General features: G+C 40.8%; 1 protein-coding gene across 2 annotated transcripts in view; it reads left to right on the top strand.

The window, feature by feature from the left end:
* The window catches only part of LOC116740690 (nuclear envelope pore membrane protein POM 121C-like), a 48,437-nt gene that overhangs the window by 15,055 nt on the left and 11,704 nt on the right, over positions 1-21,678 (top strand). Inside the window, exons 1-5 of one of the 2 annotated variants that reach the window (XM_032606527.1) lie at positions 10,119-10,721; positions 11,672-11,887; positions 12,192-12,350; positions 13,961-14,041; positions 15,482-15,653. In XM_032606527.1, the coding sequence (XP_032462418.1) occupies positions 10,153-10,721; positions 11,672-11,887; positions 12,192-12,350; positions 13,961-14,041; positions 15,482-15,653 (1,197 nt within the window). In that variant the 5' untranslated portion in view covers positions 10,119-10,152. Of the gene's footprint in view, positions 1-10,118; positions 10,722-11,671; positions 11,888-12,191; positions 12,351-13,960; positions 14,042-15,481; positions 15,654-21,678 lie in introns of those variants that run through there. The other variant, XM_032606528.1, reaches the window with a different exon arrangement.

Below are 21,678 nucleotides of genomic sequence, written 5' to 3'. Positions count from 1 at the left end.
TCTCTTACCCTTGAACCTATGCAGATCTTTATGATTGCCTTAACCAAGTAAGGTAGGACAGAATTGACTCTATGGTACTTCCCTGGCTAGGTCATCAAAATGCTGTGTGCTTCCACTTTTCTATCTGGGAATGCTGGCTCTTAGAACTAAGCTGCCATACTCCAAGGAAGCCCAAACTAACCCACATGGAGAGACAGCAGGGAGAAGAAATGTGTACATGTTCCCGGCCCACAATTCAGCAGATGTCCCAGCTGACAGCCATTACCTATGTGAGTGAAGAGGCCTCTAAGTGATTCCAACCCCCTACCATCAATCACCCCTAGCCTTTCAGTCTTCCTAGTTGAGCTCTCAGATATTGTGGAGCAGAAACAAGCTAGAATCAAAGAATCTCTGAGGATAATAAAATGATTGTTTTATGCCACTGCATTCTTTATTGGTTTCTTATGCTATTAGTAACCGAAACAGTCTTTACTACTTTGGTAGTTTCAGTGCTTTTCTATTTGTTTAATGTCTGACTTCCCTGTCAAAGTACATCCTCCTTGAGGGCTGGTACTATGTCTGTAGTCCTCATTGCTGTATCCTGTGTAGTGCAAAGTAGGTAGTGGGTGCACAGTAAATAGTGAACTAATGACTAGAAGGTATGTGTTTCTTCTCCTAATGTGGCACGTGTTTCTGCTCCCAGAATTGCTTCTGGCCTGCGGTTCTGTGCTTGCCAGGTTGATCCATCCCTCCCCGGGAATCACTTCTTTCTCCCCATCCTGACTGATCTATTGGTGAGAGATGCACCTGATTGTTTCAGCCACATTTTTTTTTTTTTTGTGGTACGCAGGCCTCTCACTGTTGTGGCCTCTCCTGCTGCGGAGCACAGGCTCCGGATGCGCAGGCTCAGCGGCCATGGCTCACGGGCCCAGCCGCTCCGCGGCATGTGGGATCTTCCCAAACCGGGGCACAAACCCGTGTCCCCTGCATCGGCAGGTGGACCCTCAACCACTGTGCCCCCAGGGAAGCCCTCAGCCACATTTTTAACTTACAGGTGGTGCCTATAATGGTTCACGCCACCTCTGCAGGGAAAAGGGTGGAAACAGTAAAGAAACAGGAGGCTAGGAGTTCCAAAGACAAACTTGATCCATTTTTTAATTCTGTTAACAACAGTCTTGAGAGAATAAATACAGATCTTATGTAGTTTGGTATTTTGTCCTCTCCGACAGTTCTTCGCTGATAGTACGGTTGTTGGAGTTAACACGACTACTGCGCCATTGTGGACGAGCTTCAGGCTGCCCTCTAGTGGGAAGCAGCACAATAAAGTCCTATACGTATTACACCCTGAGGCAACCTGGACCTCTGCAGTGAAGAAAATTAGTGTAAGAACCGACTCTGTCTTGTTGACTATGTATAATCAGCACTTATGATACTACTTGGCGTTTAGTAGGAGCTCAACTAATATTTATTGAACAAACTAACCGACACGCACTGTTTATGAGCACTAGCACGATTCTTGAGAGCCTACTATGTTTAAGACATTAAGCCAAGCACTGTAGATGATGTAAATCAGGGCCAGGTAATAAATATTTTAGGCTTAGAGGCCATGTGGTCTCTGTCACAACTACTCCACTCTGCTCTTGTGGTGGAAAAGCAGCCACAGACCATACAAAATCTAATGAGTGTGTCTCAGTTCCAATGCAACTTGATTTTTAATGAGTAGAATACGATAGAAATGGTGGTGTGAGACACAAGATTAAGGCCTAAAAGGCATTGTGGCTTTCCCCTTTCTTGCTCTCCCTTGGATTACTTGCTCTGTGAGAAGCCAGCTGCCTTGTGGTGAGGACACTTAAACAATCCTATGGATAGGTCCATGTAGTGGGGAACTGAGGCCTTCTGCCAACAGCTGGCAAGGAACTGAGGCCTCCTCCAAATAACCAGGCAAGTGAGCTGTCTTGGAAGCAGATCCTACACGTGACTGCGGCCCTCACTGATGTCTTGACAGCCGCCTCACCATCCTGAGCTGGAACCACCCACTTAGGCCACTCCCAAATTCCTGGCTCTGTAACAAAGGTTTGTTGATTTAAGCTACTAAATTGTGGGGTAACTTGTTATGCAGTGACAGATAACATACATCCAGTGTTCCAGCATCTTCCCCATTGGATTACAGCAGTGCCACTATAGAACATCAGTTGACCACATGTCTTTTCCTGGATATTCTCTTCTGTTCCATTAAGCTATATGTCTGTGGGGTTTTTTCTTTTTTTTTTAATTGGAGTATAATTGCTTTACAATGTCGTGTTAGTTTCTGCTGTACAACAAAGTATATCAGCTATATGTATACCTATATCCCCTCCCTCTTGGACCTCCCTCCTGCCGCCCCCACCCCATCGCACCCATCTAGGTCATCACAGAGCACCGAGCTGAGCTCCCTGTGCTATACAGCAGGTTCCCACTAGCTATCTGTTTTACACATGGTAGTGTATTTATGTCAAACCTAATTTCCCAATTCGTCCCACCCTCCCCTTTCCCCACGTGTCCACATGTCCATTCTCTACGTCTACATTGTGCCCTACAGATGGATTCATCTGTACCATTTTTCTAGATTCCACATATATGCATCAATATACGATATTTATTTTTCTCTTTCTGGCTTAATTCACTCTGTATGACAGACTCTTGTTTATGCCAACATACTGTCTTGATTACTATAACTTTTGCTAGTCTTGAAGTCAGGTGGTGTAAGTCCTCCAATTTTGTTACTATTGTTTCTTTTGTCAAAATTGACTTGGCTATTCTGGGTTCTTTGCATATATAAATTTTAAATCAGACTGTCAATTTCTAGTTAAAAAACCTACTGAGATTTTCACTGGGATTGTACTGAATCTATAGATCAATATGAGGAAAATGGCTATCTTCATGTTGAATATTCCAGTCTGTGAACATGTATCTCTCCATTTATTTAGATCTTCCTTAATGTCGCTAAAAGATTATTTGCAGATTTACTGTAATGTTTTAGTGCCGAAGTCTTGAACATATATTGTTAAATTTATCTTTAAATATTTCATGTTTTATTGCTATTATAAGTTGCTATCAAGTATTGCCTATATTCCATGTGCTGTACAACATATCCTTGTAGCTTATTTATTTTTGGCTGCATTGGGTCTTTGTTGCTGCACGCAGGCTTTCCCTAGTTGCGGCGAGTGGGGGCTACTCTTCGGTGTGGTGCGCGGGCATCTCATTGCGGTGGCTTCTCTTGTTGCGGAGCACAGGCTCTAGGCGCAGGCTTCGGTAGTTGTGGCGCGCAGGCTCAGTAGTTGTGGCGCATGGGTTTAGTTGCTTCGCGGCATGTGGGATCTTCCCGGACCAGGGCTCAAACCCGTGTCCCCTACATTGGCAAGCGGATTCTTAATCACTGTGCCACCAGGGAAGCCAGTAGCTTATTTCTTTTATACATAGTAGTTTGTACCTCTTAATCTCCTACCCCATCTTGTCCCTCTCCCCACTGGTAACCACTAGTTTGTTCTCTATATATGTGAATCTGTTTCTGTTTTTGTCAGGTATTTTCTGAGCATGCGTCTTGCCCTGGGCATTCACGTGGCCTTCTAAATTCTTATACATAGATGATTATGAATGCTCTGATTACCCAAAGAAACTCTCCCCAGCTTCTCCTCCCAGACTTTAGGCAGTCTGCATTAATCTGTTAGGGGGTTCCCATAACGAAATACTAGAGACTGAGTGGCCTACACAATAGAAATTTATTTTCTCACAGTCCTGGATGATGGAAATCCAAGATCAAAGTGTTGGTAGGGCTGGTTTCTCCTGAGTCCTCTCTTCTTGGTTTACAGATGACCACCTTCTTGCTGTATATTCACATGGCCTTTTCCCCATACACACGCATCCTTGGTGTCTCTACCTCTTCTTATAAGGACACTAGTCATATTGGATTAGGGCCCCACTCATATGGCCTCATTTAACCTTAATTACATCTTTAAAGGCCCTATCTCCAAATACAATTACATTGGGGATTGGGGTTCAATATTCACATTTTGGGGGAACACAATTCAGTCCATAACAGCAGTCCATTGTGTGTGTCAACTGTCATATTTTGGTATCATGTTTATCTTTGTTCTTTTTTTTTTCTTTAGAATTTTATCTGTATTGCTGGTTTTGACAATTTGGCTTTGATGTGACTTGTTATAGTTCTCTTTATATTTCTTGTACTTGGGATTGAGCTTTCAGAATTGTGGGCTTATGTTTTTCATTATGTTTGGAAAGTTTGGGGCCATTATTTCTTCTTGTATTTTTCCATATCGCTACTTAACTTTTTGAACATATGAAATACAGTTAAAATAACTTTTAATGTTATTCTTTGCTAATTTTAACATCTGTGTCAGGTCTGGGTCGGTTTGGATCGATTATTCTCCTCTTGATGGGTCGTGCTTTCCTGCTTGTTTGTATGCCTGTCCATCTTTGTTTGGATGTCAGACATTGTGAAGCTTACCTTGTGGAGTGCTGATCATTTTTTATTCCCGTATGTTTTCTTGAACTTTGTTTTGGGATGCAGTTAAGGTCCTTGGAAACAGTTTGATCCTTTCAGGCTTTGCTTTTTGATCTAGGTAGGTCCAGATCAGTGCTCAATCTAAGGCTGATTATTTCCTCTTACTGAGGCAACACCTTCCTGAGTACTCTACCCAATGTCCTATGAATTATGAGTTTTCCCAGTCTGACCAGTGGGAAGAGACACTTTTCCTGGCCCTTTGTTAGTGCCAGATCCTGTTTCCTCTAATGCTTTTGGATGGCTTTTTCTTTGGCTTTGGGTAGTTTCCTCATAAACATGTACTATTGAGTTCTGTGCTGAATACTCAAGGAGGAACCTCTGTACATCTCTGGGATCTTGTTGTGCAGTTCTCTCCTCTCTGGTATTCTGCCTTTTAAACTTTACTGCTTTGGTAAATGCTACTGCCTGGAAACTCCAGACAGTAAGCTGTGTTGATTGTGGGGCTCATCTCATTTAGTTCCCAACTATCGGTGATCTCTGTCCTTTGTTGTCCAATGTGTAGTGTCCTGAAAACCATTGTTGCATGTACTTTGTCTAGTTTTTGCTGTTGTTTTAGGTTATAGGGTAAATCTGTGGTCCCTGTTATTCCATCATGGTCAGAAGTAGAAGTCCCTTTCCATGTATTTCGATACATTATATTTTAATTCAGTTCAAAATATTTTCTAATGTCCCTTGAGACTTGTTCTTTGACCCATAGATTATTTAGAATTGTGTTGTTTAATTATCAAGTGTTTGAAAATTCTCCTTTTATGTTTCTGTTGATGATTTCTAGTGTAATTCTGTTATAGTCAGAGAACATCCTTTGTTTTATATCAATCCTTCTATGTTTAGTGACAATAGAATACTATTGAACATCTTCACCCTTCACTTTCCTATTTCACCATATTCCTTCTCACATCATACCTGACACTTGAAGTGTCCCACTTTCTGCTGTCACAAATGTAATAACCTTACAATAGTATAATTCCATTTATCCTCCCCACAATCCAGCTTTTGGTGATGGTTATTACATCTTTTTCTTCTATATTTGTTGTATTAATCTCACAATATCTCTATTATTTTTATTTGAAATAATCAATTCTTAAATTAAATCATGACTATCATAAACATAGTTTTTTATATTTACTCATTTATTTACCATGATGGTCTATTCCTTCCTGTAGTTACAGATTTCTATCTGGTCTTAGCTCCCTTTGTCTAAAGGGCAACCTTTAACATCTCTTAGAGTGTATTTTTATTCACAAGGAAGTGTCTTTATTTCTCCCTCATTTTTGAAGGATTTTTTGCTGAACATAGAATTCTGGAATGACAAGCCTTTTTCCCTTAGCATTTAAAAGAAACCATTTGTCTTCTAGCCTGTCTTGTTTCTGATGGGAAGAAACATATTTGTATGTGGTTTTGTCAGCTTCATGGATCTTTGTTATTTTTCACCACATTTGGGAAATTTGGATGTTATTTTAAAAATATTTCTGCCCCAATCTCACATTTTCTTTTGAGAGTCCAGCTACACATATGATAGATAGCACTATTTGATAGTGCTTCAGAGGTCCCAGAGGGTCTGTTCATTATGAGACAGTTTCTACTGATCTAAGTTCACTGACTTAATTTTGTTGTCTCCGATCTTCTGTTAAGCCTATCTGGTGAGTTTTTTCAATTATTTTATTTTTTAAGTTTTATCATTTGTTTGTTTCTTCCTTAGAATTTCCATTTCTTTGTAATCCTTTATCTGTTTGCTCATTAAGACCATGTTTTCCTTTAATTCTTTGGACATATTTATAATATTTCCCTTAAAATCTTGTTTGGCTAAGTCTAACGTTTAGACCATCTTGGGTTCATTTATATATACTGCTTTTTTTCTTGATTACGGATCACATTTTCTTGTTTCTTTATATGTCTAAATGACCTTTTATCAAATATTGTGCATTGTGAACAATACTCTGGAGTCTGTTATCTCTCTATGAAGTATATAGATTCTTGTTTTAGTAGGCAATGTAATTACTAGCTAATGATCTAACACTTCTTCAAGCTTGGTTTTGTTTTGTTTTTACAGATCAGTGGAGAGCCTAAAGTGTTTCCCATGCCTAGCTTGGTGAGACTCAACCTTCAAACTCTTTTCCTGTGGATCTTGTCATGGTTGACTTAGGCTTTATTAGGGCAGACCTAGAGTAAGTCTAGACTATGGTCTGTACCCCAAACTGTAACCTTTCTACTGTTTCAACTGGATGCCAAGGGTGTTAAAGATGCATTTATGAGATCCCTCCACTTTGGAAGCACCACAACTCCCTTGGCAATGCTCTTATCCAAGGACTGCTCTAACTCTGGTATCTTTGTTCTAATCTTAGCCCCATATACCAGAAAGCCCCATATGCCTGCTTTCTGGTGAGCCTCGGGTTGTCTCACGCTGCATATACAGCCTGGCTGTATTATTCAGGGTTCTCCAGAGAAACAGAGCCAATAGGATAGAGATACACACACACATATTTATTAGTAGTAGTAGTAGTAGTAGTATTACTAACAGGAGAAATTAGGAATTGGTTAATGTAATTATGGAAGCTGAGAAGTCCCAAGATTTGTAGTCAGCAAGCTGGAGACCCAGGAGAGCTGCTGGTGTAGTTCCAGTCCAAGAAGCAGAAGAGCCAATAGTTTGAGCTCTAGTCCAAGTCTAAAAGCAGGAAAAGACTGATGTCCCCGCTCAAAGACAAGCAGAGGGAATTCCGACTCATCCCTTTTGTTCTATTCAGCCCTTCAGTGGATTGGTTGAGGCCCACCCACTGTGGAAAGAGCAATCTTCCTTCCTCAGTCTACCAATTCAAGTGTTTATTTCATCCAGAAATACTCTCACAGTAGTTGCCTCTTAAATTTTTGTCCATTTGTATAGTTGTTTATGGCAGGAGGACTAGTCTGGTATCACTTAATCATGGCTGGATAGGTTGTTAATTTTCAGCTGCTTTTATAGTATTTTATTATATGAATTATACCACTGTTCATCCATTCTTGTGTTAGTAGACGTTAGACATTTAGATATATTCAAATTGTCAATTATACAAATGCTGCTGCAATGACTATCTTTGTACCCACAGGGTTATGAGATACATTATTTCAACTTTATGTGATATTGCCAAATTGCTCTCCAAATTATATTATTTTACATATCCACATACAGCACATGAATTCCAGTTGTTCCACATCCTTGCCAAAATTTGATCTTGTTGAACTATTACATTTTTCTACTTGTGCAAATGAATGCAAAATGTTATCTTGTTACATCGATAAACCATTCCTAGATTACTGGTGAGGTTAAAATATATATGTACGTGTATGTACATATATATATACACACATGCATATACATACACATATATATACATGAACATATGTATATATTTATTATTGGCTATTGGATTTCCTATTCAGTAAGTTGCATTTGATATCACTGTCCTTCTTAACAATTGGGTCATCTTTTTGTTACTGATTCTTAGGAGTTCCTAATAAATTCTAGTTACTAATCCTTTTTTGGTTAGATGAGTTAGAATCGTGTTTTCCCGGTGTTGGCTTGTCTTTTAGCAGCCTGTGCTGTCTTTTCCCATACAGAAGTGTTAAATTTTAATGTAGTGATATTTATGTTTGTTTTGCTAAATGATTTGTGCTTTTTGTGCATCCATTTCTTTGACCTCTAAACACTGGGTGCCCCATGGCTCAGGCCTTGGACCTCTTTATCTACATTAATTCCCAAGAAATCTTACTTAGTCTTGTGGCATCTGTACACTGATGGCTTTTACATCTAGCTCCTCTCTTGAACACCAGTAGTATATGATTATTTAAAGGACCCTTGCTGAGCAAGATACTATCTTCCTTCTTCCCTTATTGAAGTTTCTTGAATGGGACGTCCACAGCCGCTGCCTCCATTTCCTCATTTCTATTCACTCTTTAACCCACTGCACCTTGACTTTGTCCCACTATTCCAGTGATACCAGTACTGTTTGAGATTTTTTTTTTTGACTGCGCCGCACGTCTTGCAGGATCTTCGCTCCTCAATGAGGGATCAAACCCAGCGCACAGCAGTGAAAGTGCGGAGTCCTAACCACTGGACTGCCAGGGAATTCCCAAGATTTTTTTCTTAAGGAACACAGTCCATACCCTTTCCTTTTCGAATGAAGTTTGATATGAAATTACAGTATATTGAACAGATAGAAGCAGAATTGCCCTGGCAATGTGTTGGGGAAGAGAAGAACTGTTTGTTTTTCTCATCTCTCCCAGTTGCTCCAGAGGCATCTTTTTCTGAGCCTTTCCTATCTTTCCAACCTCCCTATTCCACCAAACATTGTAATCTCCAGCCATATCAAACTGTTTGCAAACTCTTGTGTCATACTCCTTTCCATCTCTGTGCTTCTGCAAAATCCTTCTTCATTTGCCTTGAACCTGCTTTAAGCCAGTTCTCTTAGCTCAAGTAGCACCTCCCAGCCCATCTTCCCCTTTATCATTCCTTCCCTTTTTGTGCCTCTGTTATCACACTTACCACGATGAATTGTTAACTTTCTATTTACACATTTTTCTTCCCTACTAAACTCAGGGCTTCTAGAGATCAGAGACCCTGTGTTTTCCCCCATTACTCTCTTTAATGTCCCCCATTACTCTCTTTAATGTGTATCAGTAATAGAATGAGTAAATCAATGAATGAATGGCCAAGGAAGCTGAGCTAGGCCAAAGCCTGAATTAGCAGACCACCAAGTTTTTTTTGATATAATTTTATTGATATAATTCAAATACCATACAATCTCACAGGGTTGTGCAACAATCACCATAATCTAATTTTTAAACATTTTTGTCCCCGCCAAAAGTAAACTCTACCCTTCAGTAGTCACTCTCCATCCCCTGATGCCCAGCACACGCCCCGGACCTAGACAAACAATAATCTACTTTCTCAGGCCACCAAACTTAACAAAGGTAAATTGATCACAAATCCTAAAAATCTACCCGATTCTGGAGCATAATGTGAAATTTGGTAGATAATTGCCCCCCTTTATCAATGTGTACTGCAGAAACGCAAACTTCTATTGCAGCTTCAGGTCTGATCTGCAGTTTATTAGACTATTAGGCAGTTTGATCGGGCATTTATTAGTACCAGACCCACATTTAATGAGGGTGGATAGTTTGGGTTGGTCTTGATTTTTACTATTGCTGTTGAAGTCAACTCCCTTTAGCAGTTTATACTTTGGCAGAAAACTTGAGTAACTGAAAAAACTAGCAGCCTCAGGTAGCAATTGTGAAATTGCCTGATAATCTCTTCTAGGGTGTTTAGGCCCCTAGAAAATAAGCATTACGTGAGTAGTCGCTTTCCGGAGCTTTTATTTCTAACAAGATTGTTCCAAGAGGCTCACCTCTGGATGGGTGCTGTGCGGGTGTACACGAGGGACAAGAATCACAACTCGGCGTTTAGCGGGGCGGCATTTTCTGAAATGGGTCGGGTTTAGCGCGTCGCCAGGCAGTAGCGTTTCCCTTCGCAGTCGCTCGTCCGAGTCGCGTGCGCAGTGATGCAGTCGGCGCGCGGTGACGCGACGCGACGCGCGGTGCACGCTGGGATATTTAAGTCTTCTCCGCGGCGCGGAGCCGCGATGTCTCCGGCGGCTTCGGCGGCTGGAGGAGGCGACCGACGGCGGCCGTTAGCGAGTGTCAGGGACGGCCGGGGCCGGGGCTGGGGCTGCGGCGGGCCGTTCGGGGCGGCGCTTCTCGTCCTGTCGCTGCTCGGCCTCGTGCTGTACCTGGTGCCGGCGGCGGCTGCGCTGGCCTGGCTGGCTGTGGGGGCTACCGCGGCCTGGTGGGGACTGAGCCGCGAGCCCCGGGGTTCGCGCGCCTTCTCGCTGGTTCGGAACGCCAGGCGTCAGCGAACACTGCTCGCCTCGCCTCCGGCCAAGTCGGCAGTAAACGGAAATCTTCTAGAGCCGCGGAGCCTGCTGGAAGGACCCGACCCCGCTGAACTGCTCCTCTTGGGCAGTTACCTGGGCAAACCAGGCCCCCCGCAGCCTGCCCCCGCCCCGGAGAGCAGGGACCTGCGGGAGAGGCCGGGCCGACGCCCACCCGCCCGCACCGCGCCGCCCGCTCAGTCGGCGCATCCCCGTGGCGTTCAAGTTCACCCCTTCCTCCCCACTCCTCTCCTCCGATCCTCTAGGAGGCCTTCCCACCGGTAAGATAACCCTGATCTTTCTCATACTCTTCTCTCTGTCGACGGGCTTTGAATTAGGGACTTGACTTTCAAATCCGATTTTCTTTTTCATTAAGTCCAAAGTGGATTCTGTGTCGTTTTGCCGTCTTAAACACCTTGATGCGTGTCAGTCGTCTCCTGCCCCTCTTTACCCTTTGGAATGAGATGTGATGCCACAGCTGTTTCCTTCCTTTTAGTTCTTAAACCTGTCTGAATTTTCATACAGTATAGATTTAGCAGAATACTTGATAAACCACTAAGTATTCCTACTTCTAGTGAAAATGTCTTTATCTTTCGATTGTAGTCATAGAGTATGTTTTGTTAAATTTTTTTTCTTTGGACCACTAAGAGAAATTCTATGGTTAGCCGAGCTCAAAGAGGTGTTCCCAGGAAACACCTCTTTGATTGATAAAACTTGGTAGATAAAGATGATCAAATCAAAGAGACAGTTTCATTTAGTCCCAATAGCTGAGTGATACAAGAGAATACAAAAATTTGGTGAAAATATTAGATTCTTGAAAAGTACATTTATTTGAGAAGATGAATGTTTAGGTGTTATTAGGTGTTAAAAATGTTTAACTTTGAGTGTATGTTACTGATGGATTAGCATAAAAGAGTGAAGCATTCTTGAAAAGGTTCTCCCTCCACATCCTAACACACACTTTTCTTCCATCGTAGTTTACTTGTGTGGGCAAGGTTTTCAATTTCCCTCTCAAATTGTTGAAGTCCATTGTAGGGACAGCTGGTAAGCAGCTGTCACTTTCTGCCCTTAGACGAAATGGGGCAAAGTTGCCATAAAAATACCATGTGTTCTTTGTTGCTTAGAAAGAGGTTTAAACTCTCTGGAAAATATCTGAACCCACGTGGTTCTTTAGTCATTTAAATTTTCTGACATTCCTTTAAGCTTCTTTGGTATCTCCCATTCTTCACAGGGATTGTGGGACTTTATCACATCGGTTTGTAATAACACCTCGAAGAAGATATCCAATTCAACAGACCCAATATTCCTTGCTGGGGGTGCTTCCCACAGTATGCTGGAATGGTTATCACAAGAAGACTGTGCTATCTGCTCGTAATTCCAAAATGGTGTGCAGCCCAGTGACGGTGAGGATTGCTCCTCCAGATAGCAAATTGACTCGTTCTCCGATGTGAGTATTGTCGTTGGAAGAATAGACTCCTATTTGTCCACTTTATTCTTTGGTTATTCCTGTGACAAAGCAGAAAAAGAAGTAGCTGCTTATTTGAATGAGAAATCCCAAATTCTAGTAATTGAACCATCTTTTTGTTTTGTTTGCCTTGGATCGTAGCTTTAATTGCAAAGGACAATTTCTGTGAGTGTATAAATTATACTTTTGCTTGTTGGTTAGCTTCTGATGTCCAGTGACTGAAGTCTGTGCTATATGCCATGGTAATTAAAATATCTTGATGCTGCGATCTTATCTTTCACTGTAGACGAGAGCAAATTATCAACTCAACACTGTCCTCACCATCAACTAGTGCCCCAGACCCATGTGCAAAGGAGACAGTACTGAATGCCCTCAAAGAGAGGAAGAAAAGGACAGTGGAGGAGGAGGACCAAATATTTGCTGATGGCCAGGAAAATAAGAGAAGGTAACAGTCCCAACAGAGTAATAACAGGCCTCTCAGGTGGGCTCCCGGGATTTGTTGAAATATAGATCACTCTCCAGAAGATATAAAGGCCAGCTCCAGTTTGTGACCCTTAGTAGGTCCTGTTCTTCGGCTTTCATGGAAGAGCTTGGTAACAAGGGCTTTAATGCTGTTCATTTCCTAAGACACATGTTAGATAAATTTTGTAATTTACCTTTTCCGTAAGTACTAGAGATACGCCAATAACTGTTAGCCATGTTAGCCTCATACTTTTGATACAAACGTGTTAAATTTTATTTTTGAGAGAGCATGCTTAAAGTCTTCGCCTCACAATCTCGTGCTGTTTAATTATTTGGGTAACCACCAGCTGCAGTATTTTGACTGTGCTGAGGGGAGTGCTTGGCAAAGAAAAGTGAGGACTAGGGTATGGTAGACTTATCAGTAATGAGAGTAAAACCAGTTTCATTATCTTGTTTTCAATAACTTAATGAAAATGGGTGTTAAGGCTTTAACAGGCTGCAAAGGAGTAAGTTAAGGAGTCCAGTCATTTTTCTAATTCAATAAATTGAGTACCCACTATGTGCCAGAGCCTATTCTAGGTAGAGTGGAGAGAGCTTTGAACAAGATGGAGTCCTCATGGGACTTGTTTGAGGAAAAGAGACCAAAAAATAAGGATAATAAAATAAGCAAGATAATTATCAATTATAAGTGTATAGAGATAAAAAACAGAGTGATATAACAGAGGGTAATGAAAAGGGGGCTTCTTTATATAAGGTGGGCAAAGAAGTGCTCTCTGAGGAGACAGTGGACCCCACATGTAAAATCATTGGCCCCATTACCTAGAGAAGATTGTTCATATCCTATAGGTTCAAAATTGGTCAGCTTTGATACTGTAGGTGACAAAATTGAGTAGGGAAATGTTAATCAGTGCAAGTGTATGTATGTAGCGGGAAGATCACGTAATCATGACTAGAGATAGGATTGACAAGTGAGCAATTTGAGCTAATGTCAACTAACTAAGTAGGAGTGGCAGGGGGTGGGGAGGTGTGGAGGTGGGAGAAGAAATAACTATTTTTAAGGTGCAGATAGGTTTCTCATGTTCTGCAGGGTGGTAATTTTGCTTGACCCCAGTGAGCCTATAACTGAGGATTCTGTACTATCTTTCCCATGATGGGAATAAGCAATGATTCTGTGCACCATGCATAGGCCCTTGTATGTGATATGTAAAGTTTTTCCTTAATAGACTTGCCATATTAACCTCTAGAGCACTATAGGATGTGTGGGTTAAACCCTAAAGGGTTATTTCTGTTTTCAGTTTGGGGCTGGTAGGATGTTAAATTTGTGATTCTGATACTTTGGTGAGAAGTTAGCAAATAATTGATACACCTGAAGAGTTCAAAAGGTCTTGAAGTATTTTCATACTTTTCTTACTGCCTGGACACTGTTAGCATAAATTTACCTTTTGGAATCTTTGGAGTTGAAGCATTCCTCTTCTTGTCTAGCATGGAACCTGTGCTCCATAGGAATAGTATAGGGTCCCAAGAATACGGGAGTATGATTTAAGGGGAAAGAAAAGTAACTTCATTTAATTGAGAGTTTTTTGATTTGTCTAGGCGCCATGATAGCAGTGGGAGCGGACATTCAGCATTTGAGCCCCTGGTGGCCAACGGAGTCCCTGCTTCTTTTGTGCCTAAGTAAGTGAGCATCCATGGGTGAGATATAGACTGTTTGGAAAAAGGGAATCATCAGAGTTACTGTCCTGTAGACTTCCTTTGCTTTTTTGCATTGTTTTATTAGTTCAGGTTCAAATCTTTGAAGTCAGAGAGGAACATTTTGAGTAACTTGCCACAATAACTATCTTCTAATTCCTTTTAATAATTTTTCATTGATATGGATAAAACACACTAAGGCTAAGAGGGTTTATGAATATATTTAATAACCAAGTATATAAACAGAAAGATCACAAGGTTTGTGCAATGGATAAAATGTAACAATATGAAATTTAAGATAAATATTAAATCTCTACATTTGAGTTTAAATACATTTGAGGAGGAATTGGCTGGGAGGAAAAGTGGCTCAGCAATATGTGTGAAAAGCCTTGTGGTAACGTATATGCTTAATTTGAGTCAGCAGTATGCTATGGCTGCCAAAAAAGCTAATGTGCTCCTAGTCTGTGCTGATAGAAGAACAAAGACTAGAATGAGGCCGGTGAGTGGTAGTCTTGCTCGTCTTAGCTCTTCTCAGATTGTCTGTGGAGTGGGTTTGGTTTGGTGTACTACACTGTAAGCATGTACACAAACTGAAATGCATTCTGAGTGGAGCAGCTAAGATTTTATGGGCTGGTGGTGGGTAAGGCAGTTTTGAAGGGGTATGAATACTAGCCCAGAGGAGAAAAATCTCAAGGAGAATAAGGAAATTTGGATAATGGTCTCCAAACTATGGAAGGACTGTCACATGAAAAAAGAAAAACAGTTTGCTCAGTTTGGCTCCAAATAGTATCCATGGGTGAAAGTTAGAGGAAATACATTTTCATCCAGTATAAGAATAAACTGGTCCGTGGTTGAGTATCATAACAGGGGTTGGATGACTTATTCTACAGGAAAGATGTACAGGGAATTTCTGTTTCATTTGGAAGCTGAGAAAAAATGGTTGGTTTCTCTTAACTGATTTTTTAAAAAAAGTTTTATTGAGGTATAATTGGCGAATAATAAACTACCTGTTCAAAGTGTACAAGTTGATAAGTTTTGACTTGCATACACCTTGGAAACCATCACTGCAGTCAAGATAATGAATGTAAACATCACCTCCAAAAGTTTCCCCACGCCCCTGAGTAATGCCTCCCTCCATCCTGTCCGCATCTCCAGGTATCTGCTGATCTGTTTCCTGTCATTGTAGATTAGTGTGCATTTTCTAGAATATTATATCAGTGCACTCATATATTTGATTTAAAATATTTGGCTTTCTCTTCTTGACTGTCAGATATATTTAGCCAAACTGTTAATAATAAAATTAACAGCATTATGCTCTTTTATTAAGTTTTTTTTTTTTTTTAAGGAAGATTTTGTGTCCGTGGACAAAGCCTTAAAAGAATGTCTTTAATAATACATCTAACTATATTTTCCCCTTTTTATTAGGCCTGGGTCTCTGAAGAGAGGTCTCAATTCCCAGAGCTCAGATGATCACTCGAATAAGAGATCGCGCACCTCTTCTATGAGCTCCTTGACAAGCACATACACAGGTGGCATCCCTAGCTCCAGCCGCAATGCCATTGCCAGTTCTTACAGTTCTACTCGAGGTCTCTCTCAGGTACATTTGTCTTGCGCTGTGGGAGAAATGGGTTCCTAGCATTAATTAATCGATCAGCCAGTGTTTACTACCTGGTAGTTACTACCTGGTTATCTGTAGATATCTTCTGTCTGTCAGATATTGGGATTACCACTAACAGAAGATACAAACCCTTGAGTGATAACTATAGACCAGTGGAACAGAATAGAAAGCCCAAAAAGTAAAGCAATCATATGTGGAAACCTGATACAAGACAAATGGGCAAAGGACGAATAATTCAGTAAATGATATTAATTTAATCAAAAGGTAGATTGACTCCAGATTGCATTGGATCATAAAAGAAATTTATCCCATAGGCATTGAGAATTTAATGAAAGTTTTAAAAATATGAAGTGGTTGGGGCTTCCCTGGTGGCGCAGTGGTTGAGCGTCCGCCTGCCGATGCAGGGGATGCGGGTTCGTGCCCTGGTCCGGGAAGATCCCACATGCCGCGGAGCGGCTGGGCCCGTGAGCCATGGCCGCTGAGCCTGCGCGTCCGGAGCCTGTGCTCTGCAACAGGAGAGGCCACAGCAGTGAGAGGCCCGCGTACCGCAAAAAAAAAAAAAAAGAAGTGGTTGTAATTCTTTTTTAGAAAGAGGATGTAGTATAGCCTAGGGAACAGAGCAAGCTTTGCTACCAGACAGATGTGGGTTCCAGTCTTGGCTCTGATACCTAGTAGCTCTGGGGCCTTGGGCAAGTAAATCACTTAAACTCTCTTTGTCTCATTTCTAAATCATTGTTGTAAAGACTGAAGGTAGTGTTTGAAAAGTACCCATTACAGTGCCTGTTAATAAGTGGGTACCCAATATATTGTAGCTAGGAAAAAATAAAGCATGTGTGGAGGAAGATTTTCAAGGGGAGAAAAATTTTGAGATAAGTTAATCAATCCAGAAGGCTCTTACAGTAATATAAATGAAAGATGAGTGTGATAGGTGAGGAATAGTATTTAATTTGTGTCTCTTATGAGTGAGTTTGAGCAGCTTTTCATATACAGTACTAGAGAAACATATTCCAAATGAACTAAAGATTTAAATGTAAAATAGAAACCATAAAAATAAATGTTTGCAAAAGCAGGCTTCTCGGAATTCCCTGGTGGTCCAGTGGTTAGGACTCGGTGCTTTCACTGCCGGGGGCCCTGGTTTGGATCCCTGGTGGGGAAACTTAGGTCTCACAAGTGGGAGCATCAGTTGGTACAGTTCCCTAGAGGGCAGTGTGGCCATTGTTATTAGCATTAGAGATGCACATGCCCTTTGATCCAGCAGGTTTACTTTTAGGAATTAACCCTACACATATACTCAAAGACATATACAAGGATGTTGATTGTAGCATTATTTTTGCAGAAGCTTGGAAACAATGTAAACATACCTTTTTAAGGGGCTGGTTGAATGACTTACATTATTTCCATAAGTTGAAATACTGTGTAACTGTTAAAAACAGTAAGGCAGCTTTAATAGGCACTGATATGAACGAGCTCAAAATATTATATTTAAAAAGCATATGGTGCAGAACTGTGTGTATAGTGTCCTCTATTCATGCTGCTGGTTTCTTTAATCTTTTGATGTGCATAGAATAATGTTGACAGGATATGTTAGAAACTGTAATAACTATTGGATAGGAAGGAAACTTTTTACTGAATTCTTGTTGGAATTTGTAACATGTGCTACAATATTACCTTTCCTGGTTTCAGAATTTTTTTTAAGTATAAATAACCGTTAAGTAAAAATTCCCCTGTCCTGGCTATCTTAGTGTCCATCCCATAGGCACCTATTGTTAACATTCCTACTCTGTATGTAAACACAGATGATACACAAGATTTCTGGTCTGTTTAACAAAATGGAACCATAGCATATATGGTTTTTCTACATCTTTTTTAGTCATTATATATTGCATAGCATTCCATGTCATGTAATCTGTCTAACGGCTGTTTTAAAACTAGAGTATAATGTGCTGAAAAACAAATACAGATGTACAGCTCCATGTAACCACCACCCAGGTCAAGTAATAAATCCTTTTCAACATGCAGAAGCCCCTCTCATACCCACTCACAGTCACTACTTCTTCCCTTCTTCCTTCCTCAATATTAGCATCATATATAGTTTTCCCTGTTTTTGAATTTTATATAAATGGAAACAGAATATGCTTTCTTCTGTGTTTGGCTTCTTTCATTCAACATTTTACTTGTGAGATTCATTCATGTTGTTGCATGTGGTCATAGGTCTTTCATTTTCATTGCTGAATATTGTTCCATTATATGAATATACCACAATTAATTTATCCATTCTACCATTGGACATTTGAGTTTCTCGTTGGGAGCTGTTATGCATAATGCTGCTATGGACATTCTTATATAAGTTTTTTTTTTTTAATTTAAGCATAGTTGATTTACAATGTTGTGTTAATTACTGCTACACAGCAAAGTGATGATTATACATAATATACATCCTTTTTTTAAAAAATTCTTTTTTGTTATGGTTTATCATAGAATATTGAATATAGTTCTCTGTGCTATACAGTAGGATCTTGTTGTTTATTCATCCTGTATATAAAAGCTTCCATCTGCTAACCCCAACCTCCCACTCCATCCTTCCCCCAACCTCCTCCCCCTTGGCAACCACCAGTCTGTTCTCTGTTTGTGATTCTGTTTCTGTTTCATAGGTAGGTTCATTTGTGTCATATTTTAGATTCCACATGTAAGTGGTATCATATGGTATTTGTCTTTCTGACTTCACTTGGTATGATAATCTCTAGTTGCATCCATGTTGCTGCAAATGGCATTATTTCGTTCTTTGTTATGGTTGAGTAGTATTCCATTGTATACATATGTACCACATCTTCTTTATCCATTCATCTGTTGATGGACATTTAGGTTGTTTCCATGTCTTGGCTGTTGTGACTAGTGCTGCTTTGTATAAGTCTTTTTTTTCCCCTGTACTGCACAGTTTGTGGGATCTTAGTTTCCCGACCAGGAATCGAACCTGTGCCTCCTGCACTGGAAGTGCAGAGTCCTAACCACTGGGCCACCAGTGGTCTAGGGTTATTCCCTGTATAATTCTTTTTAAGGTGATGTTTCCGTCGATTCTCCTACCAGCGCAGTATGAGATTTTGTTCCTGTGTTTATACATCTTCACTAACACTTGGTGTTGCCTGTCTCTTTTAATTACCCATTCCAGTGAGTGTGAAGTAGTATTTCATTGTGGTCTTAATTTGTATTTCTCTAATAATGAAATAGAGGTATCAACTGTTCATTGGCCATTTGTATGTCCTTTTTTTATGAAGGGCCTGTTCAAGTTTCTTGGCTCTTTTCTATTAGGTTGTCTGTCTTTTTCTTACTGATTTTTGTAAGGTCTTTATATATTCTATATACAAGGTCTCTGTGAATTATATGTGTTGCAACAAGTAAGTGTCCTACTCTGTGGCTCACCATTTCGTCCTTTTCACTTATGGTTAGTGTATTTTGTGTACTGTTGAGGAAGTCTTTGCCTGCCTAAGGTCATGATGATATTGTCTTATGCTACTTTCTAGAAGCTTTATTATTTTTCCTTTTTAAATTTAGATCTATAATCCTCTTGAAATTGATTTTTTTTTTTTTTTTTTTTTTGCGGTACACGGGCCTCTCACTGCTGTGGCCTCTCCCGTGGCGGAGCACAGGCTCCGGACACGCAGGCTCAGCGGCCACGGCTCACGGGCCCAGCCGCTCCGCGGCATGTGGGATCTTCCCGGACCGGGGCATGAACCCGCATCCCCTGCATCGGCAGGCGGACTCTCAACCACTGCGCCACCAGGGAAGCCCTTGAAATTGATTTTTATGTGTGATGTAAGGTAGGGATCAAAATTAGTATTTTTTCCATCTAAATATCTGTTTGACTCAGCAATGTTTATTGAAAGGCCCATCCTTTTCCGGTTGCTCTAGGGCACCACCTTTGTCATAATTTGTGTCAGTGTATCTGTAGATCCATTTCTGTGGATAGATTCTGTTTTGTTGCACTAGTCTGTTTTTCTGCCCCGTGCCACACAGTCTTTAAGTTTTGATATCTAGTAGAGTAAGTCATCCAACTTTCTCATTTCTCTCATTCCTCTTCAGAATTGTCTTGGATCTTGGCCCTTTGCATTTCTGTATAATTTTATCATCTTGTCAATTTCCATACCAAAAACTTTGCTAAGATATTGATTGGGATTGCCTTTAATCTACCAGTTATTTTGGAGACAGTTGACATTTACAATATTGAATCTTCCAGTCCATGCACATGGGGTAGTCTTCAGTTATTTACATCATCTTTAACTTACCTGTGCAGTGGTTTTACATATTTTTTATTACATTTATTCCTAGGTACATGTTTTTGATGCTATTATAAATAGCATATTAGAAATTTGTTACTGATATATAGTAATACAACTGATTTTTGTATTCAGAAAATTTGCTAAATTCTGAATATTCATCTGTATATTCTTTAGGATTTTTGTATGTACATCATGTTGTCTACAATAATAAGTTTTTTTCTTTTTAATTCTAGTATTGATTTTTCTTTTTAGTTTTTTAGAAATTAATTTTTTTTTTTTTTTTTTTTTTTTTTTTTGCGGTACATGGGCCTCTTACTGCTGTGGCCTCTCCCGTTGCAGAGCACAGGCTCCGGACGCGCAGGCTCAGCGGCCATGGCTCACGGGCCCAGCCGCTCCGCGGCACGTGGGATCCTCCCGGACTAGGGCATGAACCCGTGTCCCCTGCATCGGCAGGCGGACTCCCAACCACTGCGCCACCAGGGAAGCCCTAGAAATTAATTTTTAAAATTTATTTATTTTTGGCTATGTTGGGTCTTTGTCACTGCACGCGGGCTTTCTCTAGTTGCTGTGAGCGGGGGCTACTCCGTTTTGGTGCGCGGGCTTCTCATTGCGTTGGTTTTTCTTCTTGCGGAGCACGGGCTCTAGGCATGTGGGCTTCAGTAGTTGTAGCACGCAGGCTCAGTAGTTGTGGCGCACAGGCTTAGTTGCTCCACGGCATGTGGTATCTTCCTGGACCAGGGCCAGGGCTGTCACCCATGTACCCTGCATTGGCAGGCAGATTCTTAACCACTGCACCACCAGGGAAGTTCTTGAATATTATCTTCTTACATACTTCTTTGTTGTTTTGTTTTACTGTCAGACATTGGAGGGGTGGGGGGACAATGACTTGAAGCTCTGAATGATAGTATCTTCCTCCAAAGAGGTCTGTCTTTTGCCTCTGGCAGGCAGCTAGGATTGGGACAGGTTACCCCTGTACCGTTGGAATTGACATGATTCTGAGTTGGTTGTCAGTTCTTGTGAGGGCTGGTTTATTTCTGATTTGCCCTGTACCCTACTATGTAGCCTTTGGGATTCGAACCAAAAGCCTAAGGTGTATATTAGGGCCCCTCTACTTTGCAAAGCCCTGAATTCCGGTTTTTGTCTTCCCAGCCCTACAGGGCTGCCAAAAGCTTTTCTCAGCCTCTCAACTGCAGCTTTTACTTTTGGAAGGAGCAGTCGCCCTGAGGCTCCTCACCTGCTGGCTCCTCTCCTCTGTCTTACCTCCACAGTGTCTCACTGCCTTGGTAGCTCTCCATACCACCACACCTTCAAACATATGTATTTTATATTTTCTTCAGCATTTTTTGTTTGTCCTCCACAGCAGGGTTGGTCTGAAACAACGTAGTCAATATGTAATAACTCATAATGGAAAAGAATCTGAAAAAGAATGTATACACACACATATATGTATGTATAACTGAATCACTTTGCTATACACCTGAAACATTATAAATCAACTATATATCAATAAAAACTAAATAAATGGTGCTTATGCATTAAAAAACAAACAAACAAACCCATAGCCTGAAACATGGTCAGATTTTGTTTTAAAGCACCCTCACCCCGGTAGAGCCTGTGACGTCACTACGGCAAGTAATATACTTACTGACACTCATAGCTTCTGGATGTGTTATTGCAAGTAGTTACCAGTCCCCTGCTTGTGTGTGATATTTGAATATATAATGCTGTCA

This window comes from Phocoena sinus, chromosome 15 (assembly GCF_008692025.1).
Source record: "Phocoena sinus isolate mPhoSin1 chromosome 15, mPhoSin1.pri, whole genome shotgun sequence".
NCBI lineage: Eukaryota > Metazoa > Chordata > Mammalia > Artiodactyla > Phocoenidae > Phocoena > Phocoena sinus.
Note: the sequence above shows the minus strand (reverse complement) of the source record. Positions and strands in the feature narration are given on the sequence as shown.